General features: G+C 37.8%; 1 protein-coding gene across 1 annotated transcript; it reads left to right on the top strand.

The window, feature by feature from the left end:
- Window positions 1–8654: 8654 nt before the first annotated feature.
- LOC122028782 (zinc finger AN1 domain-containing stress-associated protein 15-like) lies at window positions 8655–9062 on the top strand. The gene has a single exon (XM_042587672.1). The coding sequence runs from the start codon at window positions 8655–8657 to the stop codon at window positions 9060–9062; it is 408 nt and encodes a 135-aa protein (XP_042443606.1).
- Window positions 9063–9374: the final 312 nt, after the last annotated feature.

The raw sequence follows: 9374 nt of genomic DNA on the forward strand, positions 1-9374 counted from the left end.
AAGCTAGAATCTTGGAGGGAAACACTAGAAGGGAAAGGTTTTAAGCTTAGTAGATTAAAGACAAAATATATGGAATTTAAATTTAGCAATATTAGAAGTAATGAAATAATTGTTAAGATAGGAGAGGACGAGTTGCCCGGAACCGATAGATTTAAATATTTAGGATCATTTTTACAAAATGATGAAGGGATTGAGAGAGACGTCTTACATAGAATACAAGCAGGATGGGTGAAATGGAGGGGAGCGTCGGTTGTTTTATATGACCGTAAAGTACCTCTTAAACTTAAAGGTAAGTTCTATAAAACCGCTGTTAGACCTGCTATGTTATATGGAGCTGAATGTTGGGCTATGACTTGAGCACATGAGCATAAGATGAGAGTTACAGAGATGAGGATGTTAAGGTGGATGTGTGGACATATGAAGATGGACAAAATAAGGAATGAGAGCATTAGAGAGAAAGTCGGAGTTGCATCTATTGAGGACAAACTCCGAGAGACACGTTTAAAATGGTATAGACATGTACTTAGATGAACAATAAATGCTCCAGTTAGGTGATGTGAAACTATGATAAACATGCATATCAAACGAGGAAGAGGAAGACCAAAAAAGACTTGGTTAGCAACAATAAAACAAGATGAAATTTATTTAAATATAGATGATGATATAATAGGAGATAGAGCTCAATGGCGTACAGCCGACCCCACCTAGTGGGAAAAGGCTTGGTTGTTGACTTGTTGTTGTGGATTAGGTAAATTTGTTATTTGAATTATTTTGTTTAAGATTTCAATTCTTAATTATGTTTGAATTAATCGATTTATTACATTTGGATTTCTTTATATTAGAGATCTTAATTAAGTTATTATGATTATGCCAAAATTATTAATTATGTTTAATTCTTTAATTATGGTTTTAATCAAGTCAAGATAATTATGTCATGCCCTGCAGGTGTACTTCTCCAACGAAACAGAGGTACCATTTTGTGACAATGTTTGATAATACATGATTTATATTCATAAATCAGGAATAAACACACAGCAGAAGATATAAGACAACCAACTATACAATAGAGGGATTTACTTAATCCACTCACAAAGATGGAGAATATAAGATGACTATGTGTTGGCATGACTTACACATATAACAAGTATCACAACTGAATAAATTAATACCACGAGATTGAAATCCACAACCAAAACAATTATTACATAACCAAGTCTGAAAATCAAAGTGCAAATAAAGTAGTAGTACATAACAAGGAAAATGTTCTCAAATTTGATATAAAACTGGTAGACAGGATCCTCCAAGTAACTCCAATATATATATCATCTATCTATTATCTGAAGAAAGAAAATACAATAGGATAGTGAGTCTAAATGACTTCACGGGCAATAGATATGAGAGAGTGCATGGTCAAATGTGTAAGAAAATCAAAATAAACAGTCTCACAGGTAGTATCATCATATGCAACCGTAAACAACATAATAAAATGCACATACCAAAACCAATCTAACATTTTTGATATAATAATCAGTAATCACTAGGGATCTGTAACAGATTTGCTCATACTATATGAGAAACATATGATGGCATAAACATGTATGATAATGTCAGGAATATGCAACATTCATATCTCAAGCAAATGTAACATATCACAGGCATATGTAATAAGTATCTCCAAGATATGCAACATGCATCATCTGTAGTCTGTACATCTATGTGTCACTCCTACACACCACTCCAATTACTACGACATTTGTGTGGTCGAGTGGGCAGGACTATGACAACTGCTCACGATTCATCTACCACTATATCTGAGTGTCCGGTTGGGAAGGATTCAAAAGTAGCTATCTAGTTACATAACAAGACGTGTTAGTGCCTGCATGCAACTTCATCTACCACCATCCCTGATTAGCTAAGTGGGCACAACATGACCAACTGCGCACACTCTAGCTACCACTACTCCTGAGTGGCCGAGTGTCTAGAATATATATGACTGACAAAACTCTCAGTCACAGAGGGAGTTTTAATCGACAACATACATACAATGTGCAATGATGTGCAAGATGCTAATACACATGACTCAAACATGGTCATCATCAATGTAACAATATGATAAACATAAGTACATCTAAAAGCATCATCAATACACTTGAGAAGAGTCTAACAGGTGTCTACTAAACATCATGCATAGTCAAATATAAACATCTATAGTACACACTACACTCATGTGTACGCTACAGAAAATAGGCAATCAAATATGATAACTCCTATAGTACATATCATACATATATACACACTACAACATATGAAATAATCAAGAATAATAAATCCTATAGTACACACCATATACATGTGTACACTATAACATATGAGATAATCAAGAATGATAACACCTATAGTACACACCATACACATATATGTACACTATAGCAGATGAGATAATCAAGAATAAGATTGTATAGACAATAAATAGATCATCTCCAAGATCAAGTACGTAAGTATCAAACTTAGTCACATGCGCATAGAGTCATGGTAAGTAACCTAATCCATCATCTAAACCCATGCATTAAGATCAATAATCTATAGAGGTCATGGAAGAATACCTACCTCAAATGTAGATCATCCTGAACTATCTCCGTGTCAGAATGGTTATCTCAAATCAATATCCTGCAACACATAATACATACTATGGCTAAGTTCTACCATAAAATAATTAGTCGATCTCCTTCCTTCACAGCCGATCTCCTTTTGAATTAATCCAACCCAATTAATTAACCTTTCCTATTAACATGCTTCAATTATCCAAATAAGACATGAACTAACAATCCAACTAATGAGTTTAACTAATGAATCTACCATCTCATTATCTCTTATCATCGTAATTGATTAAGCATAATAAATCAATTAACCCAAATCAATCTCAATAGCATTTAATTAACTAAGCTAAATGAAAAGATATAATTAGGTAATGGAGTTTGTTACTCTATGGTTTCTCCCCTAGCAATAGCCCATGGTGGTTGGCGATGCACGGTTCCTCATCAGGCGATGGTAGTGAGCAAGAAGACGGCTCTTAAGGACAACAGAGGTTATGTCAACGTTTGAAAATGGCTCGTTGGCGTGGAAAAACTACAATAGGGTCGGACAGTAGTTTTTCACGATGACCTTCCCTTCTTCTTGGCTAGCCAATGGACAATGATGGCTTTTGGGAGAAAGTGACAACGATGGATGGCATGGTGGGGGAGCGGCGCCAGGAGATTAGGGTCGCGTGGCGAATGACTAGGTTCGTGAGAAGAGGGGCTTGGTGTTAGTGCTCGTGGCAATGATAGGGAGTCGGGAGAGATGTGATTGTGAGAAGTAGCGCTTACGGCAGCTATTGTGGCGACGAGCATTAGCGACGACAACTGGGCGATGGCGATGGAATCGGGAGAGGGCGACGGTGGATGAGGAACAAGAGAGAGGATCAGGTGAGGGGAAAAAGAATTAGGTTTTTAATTTATATAACTTAGGTTAAATGATTTCAACCTTAGTTAATTTCTTTCATTAATTTCTACTTTAGTAATATTCTAAACAGACTTTCTCCAAGCCTAATATATTTATCCTCTTAAACATGTCATACAAATTCAGTTTTAATCCCAAAATATTTCTAAAAATTCCCTAAAAATTTTGTAAGGTGATTTCATAATTAATACTTATTATTTTATTATTATTTATTTATCGTATCTTACATTCCTCCCGACTAATAAAAATTTAATTTCCAAATTTCCTACTTAAGTGCGACAAGTAACAATACCATGCTCAATTAGTCAAGTAATGAAGAGACTAAATGTACTTTAAGTAACAGGTGAGGGTATCGAGCTTGGATCTTTTCTTCAAGATCCCTTCTTCATCAATATGATGTTGCCATCCAACTTCAATGAGTCGAATTGTTTGTTTCGTAACTAGCACTCCTTGTGATCCAGGATTCACATAGAAACTTCTTCATAGGTTGCATCTAGCTGGAGTGAGGTTGACACATCTTCTAGATTATAAGAAGGGATGCGACACATACTTCCTCAATATGGATACATGGAACACATTATGCATAGCAAGTGTCAATGGTAGCGCTAGACAATAGGCTACCTCACCTATCTTTTCTAATATCTAGAAGGGTTCGATGTAACGAGGAGCTAACTTGCCTTTCAGTCTAAACCTTTTAACCTCTTTAGTGGGTGAAACACACACAAACACATGATCATCCACTACAAACTCCAAAGGTCACTTTTTGCGATCTGCATAACTCTTTTGTAGATCTTTGGTTTCTGATATTCTTTGTTAGATGGTGTGTACAAACTTTGCATCATCCTGAAAACCTTGTGGTCCCAACATTTGTCGTTCTCCAACCTCTTCCCATAAGGTGGGGGTGTTGGGATGTATACTATAAGCCTAGTTTTTATATGAACATCTGTTTTGAAATATTTTGAAATAAGAATCACTTTGGTCAAATGTTTACATTTTATATATATGTCAATGCAGTTGTCCATTTAATTTATATTGTAGATAACATGGTGTGTGGTGTCATACAGAAGATCATGTTATCGGTTTCTTATAAATTATAAATAGTAGCTCACAACCAAGATGAATTGGGGCAAGCCATTAGAATGGTTGTAGTGTAATTTGATATTAGTCTGTCTTGGCTATAAAATTACACTAGTACACTATGTGTATATTGAGCAAGACCATTTAAAGTTGTTTGATTTGTACTTACTATATAAAAGAATAGAATCTCTGTTATTATGGATGTGAGTCCTCTTAATCCCTATATAATAGCAAGCGTATATACTTAGTATTTATTTCTTTAACTTATTAATGGATGAGATTTATTCGTTAAATCAATAGGCCCAATGAGTTGGGAGATAGTACTGTTTATATGGTATGTTGTTGATTATAGAAGGAATCTGTGTCCTAATTATTTAGACTGATGATGTCCCCTTGAGGAGCTCATAAGGATTATCATGTAAACCCTGCAGGTGGACTTAGTTCGGCATGATAATAAAGTTGAGTGGTACTACTCTTGGAGTCAGATGTTAATTAATTGAGTTGTCAATAACTCATTTAATGAACGGACATATGATATCTTAAACACAGGGAGATTAACACACTCATGATAAGAAGGAGCCCATATTGTAATATGAGATTGGTACGGTAGTTCAATAATAACCCTTTAGTGGTATGAGTTATTATTGATGGACTTGAGTTGAGTGTTCGAGCCGAACACAGGCAACCCAAGCCCATCAGGAGGCCTAAACCAATTTCTCGTCTAGGTCCCTGTTGTAGACTCTATATAAAGCCTCGCATCCACCCCAATAGATTTCTGTTATTTTTTCTTTCTTTGTAACCAACGGTAAGGGTTATAAAAAGGGGAGGTGGCGCCCCCTAAACATAAGTTTTCCACAACTCTCTTGCTTAGGGTTGGCGGCAGAAGGTTCTCCTTTTCTCTTACTTAGGGTCAATAACACAAGGTTCTCCTTCTCCACCTTAGGGTCGGTGGCACAAATCTCTTCCAACTCCACCTTAGGGTCGGCAGCACAAATCTCTTCCAACTCACTCTTAGGGTCGGCGGCTTGGAGGAGAGGAAGAAGAGGAGAAGGCACCCATCCTAGAGCCTCCTTTTGGTGGTTGGCGGTTTAGAAACAAAGAAGAGAAGAAGGGTGGTTTTTATCTTGGTAGATCGTCGCTCACACGATGTCCAAGAAGAGGAGAGGAATACAGCAGAAGATCAAGAGGTCTTTATGTTAGTTAAAGCCCTAGAGCCAATCATTTAATGATTGTTGTATGGACTCGTTGTATCATATTCTTATATATATATATAAAGGCATTTGTTTATGGTTATTAAGCTTACTTGTATTTATGCCAAATAACTAAGTATAATAGCATCCTTGAGTAGAAGGTTCTTACCTATATCAATCAATTGGTTGAATCGATAGTGAGATGATATAGGGAACATTACTCTTAATCATTCCTAGTCAAGTATTAACATTCAGGGACAATGTTAATGCGACGAGACTAGCATGTAGGTCAACTCGATGACTTGATCTCACAAGTCATGAATATGGAGATATCAAGTTGACACATAGGTATGCATTGGAGAATATATACTGAATGACCCGCCATGAGAAAGTATCATGGATCGTTATATGAGTGTCATATACTTTCTCATGTGGCTATTAGTATGACTACTAGTCCTTGGACCTGAAGTCACCATGGTTCCCTACATAAGGAGTTACGTACTTTGGTTTCGTCAAACGTCACCTGTAACTGGATGGACTATAAAGGCGATTACTGGGTATGTAACAAATTATGCGGAGGGATGTGAGTGATGTAGATGGGATCTATTCCTCCTATATGACGGGAGTGACAGCGATATTCTTGATAGAGTGAGACCACTAAGTGCATGGGCATGCCCAAATGAGTCAATATGAGATATTGAGCTCATTTGATTGAGTGAGTCTACTTGGAGTTCAAGATTTAGATTGATTAGAGAATGACACGGTCTATGCCTCACATTGATCAATCTAGATGTCAAGGATAGAAGGACACTTGTCATATATTGTGAAGAGTCACAATTAGTAGTCACAAGGTGATGTTGGATCTCAACATTCTTATAACTTGGGTAGTAATGATGTGTTGCTAGATACCGCTCATTACTTATACTTCTAAATGGGTTTAGGAGCATTGCCAACGTTATAAGAACCTATAGGATCACACACAAAGGGCAATTAGATGGAGATTAGGTTCATTTGATGAACCTAAAGGATTAGGTTCATGTGATGAACCAAATTGGATTAAGAGTAATCCAAATTAGGCTAATTAAGTTGGACTCAATTTGGTTCATGTATTAAATGAGTCTAATTTAGACTTAGACTCATTGAATCAATTTAATTCAATAAATAGGGATTCATTAAATTAAAATTGACTTGAACCAATGGTTAAATTTGATCAACCATGGGAGAGAAGTGGTCAAGTTTGACTTGACTTGAGAGGAAGATGAAGAGTCAAGTTTGACTTGACCATTTGCCACCTCATTGGTGAGTTGGCAAGAAGTGGACCAATGATGATGCTCCACATCATCATGGTTACTTAAGTGAGATGCCACCTCATGGGAGTTACCAAGAGTTGTGACTCTTGGCATCCCATGGAGGTTACATTCTCTCTTAAAGTGGCCGGCCACTTTAGATGAGGGAGTTAGTGCATTTTGTGTGCTTGGTGAGTAACTCCTTCTTCTTCCTCAAGATCTTCTCTTCTCTCCCTCTCTTCCACCATTACTGATCTTCTAAGGTTGCTAGCACATCCTTAGAGGTTCTCTCCATCGAGTTGTTCGTGTGGATACACATAGAGGAGTATCTACTTTGATACTCTCGAGATCCGGCGACGAACCTTGGACGAGCGGGATTGCGAAGGGCTTCGCATCAAGGGTAACCTTTTCTTTTGTAGATCTAATGTAGATCTAGGAGTAGAAAACATGTATATGAAAGTTTTACATAATTTTATTTCTTCGCACGGATCCGTGGCATGGGGGTTTCGGGATTTCCGCAACGCAAAAAGCGGTTTTTGCGGCCCGAAAAACCCAACACTTTAGCTATAAAGGAAAGATACAACTAGTTCTTTGATTTTGCTGCGTAATTAGTTTAGTTTTCTTTGTATCGATTTTGAATATCAACACAAGAGGCCAGCGATCTTGTATTTCGATCAAGGTGTGTTTTGATCCATCAAGAACTTGGTTGATTGATCAAACACGTGTCTGATCGAACATGCGGGTTGCTAGGAAAAGTTCTGTACTTGTACAATTTTTGTACAGGGAAATTGAAATAGAACGGAATTCCAGCGCCTTCAGGGGGATCGACATGACCTACCATATAAAGCCTTCACTACAACAAAAATGTTAAAAGACAACACCCCTACGATAACAGTTTTAAGAGAAAGCGTTGCGTATTGGCTCAAAGACAACGGTTTTTGCCAAAACCGTTGTCTTTGAACTCCCAATTAAATATAAAAGACAACGGTTTTGTGAAAACTGTTGTCATTGAGAGACTTCTTTTTAAAACGACAACACTTTTTACAACGGTTTTATAAACCGTTGTCTTTATCCGCATTTTTAGGGGTTACAACAACAGTTTTGATAAAACCGTTGTATTTGACTTTAGTCTTTTTCCCCTCGCGCGCAGTTTTTGCTTTCCCTCTCTCTGAATATCTTTTCAACGCCGTGTCTTCCCCTTCGCGTTCCTGAACCCTAGCCATATTTCTTCCCCTCTCCTCATACAATCTCTTCACGCCATCTTGTCGACCGACCGTCCGCCTCCGTTGGATCTTCCTCCACGACGCGCGGCGTGCTCTCCTCTCATTTCTTGGTGAGCGGATTTCTGAGCTCGACGAGGCCCTTTGATCATACAAAGCCGCCCGCCGTCTCTCGATTTATTTGTACCCCAAGTATAGTTTTTTTTATTTTTCTGATTTCCTGGAGAAAAATCTCAGATTTGTTCTATTTCAGCTCGTCGATCTCATCATCTCCCTACTTGTTGAGTCTGTTTGTTACCCTTGCAAAGATGGTTTCTTTTTCGTTGAATTAATCAAAAGATTTTGTTGATTTTTGTTTCGATTTGGTCCCGGAATTGAAACAGATGGCAAGGGAAAGGTGTGATCTTAACAAGGACGAAGCGGAGATTCTCAAACCTTCTTCCTCTTCTTCTTCCTCTTCCCCTTCTATTTTGCCGCAGCTTTCCCCTCAAGGATTTGAAGCTCCGGAGAGGCCTGAGAGATTCCAGGAACCTACTGTTCCGATTTCTTGCCCGCCGAAGACCGAGGAAGACTGTCGTCCATCCCCGACCATTCAGTCCATTAAGCGTTGCTTGATCTACAGGAAAAGGGTGGGCTTGACCGGCTTCCGGTGCCGCTGCGGCGATCTCTTCTGTAAACTTCACCGGTACTCCAATTCCCATGACTGCTCATTCGATTACAAGGTGGCTGGAAGAGAACAAATCGCCAAGGCCAATCCTCTCATAAGAGCTGCAAAGATCATTAAAATATGAGCGTTTCTTTTCTTGCTTTTACTCAATATTTCTTGAAGTTAACTGGGTCTAGCTACTTCATCTTGCAGTCTGATTGAATTGCATTATCTCTAAATTTTTTTTAGAGATTTGTCCAACTTTATATGTGTCATCAGATACACGGACCCACGGGTGCTTGAGATACATGAAAGCACCTACTGTTTTTTTTTCTCAAAATGACAACAAAAAAGATTGTATGTGATACATGAAAAAATAGTTATTTTTTATTGACTAATTTTGTTGTTAGTAACTATTTTGTTTGTTTGGGTATTTCAGGATGATTACGTGCAACAA

Source organism: Zingiber officinale, chromosome 10B, assembly GCF_018446385.1.
Source record: "Zingiber officinale cultivar Zhangliang chromosome 10B, Zo_v1.1, whole genome shotgun sequence".
Lineage (NCBI taxonomy): Eukaryota > Viridiplantae > Streptophyta > Magnoliopsida > Zingiberales > Zingiberaceae > Zingiber > Zingiber officinale.

Bases quoted from the DNA above. Each gene is read 5' to 3' on its own strand.
- LOC122028782 (XM_042587672.1), top strand. From the start codon at position 8,655: ATGGCAAGGGAAAGGTGTGATCTTAACAAGGACGAAGCGGAGATTCTC.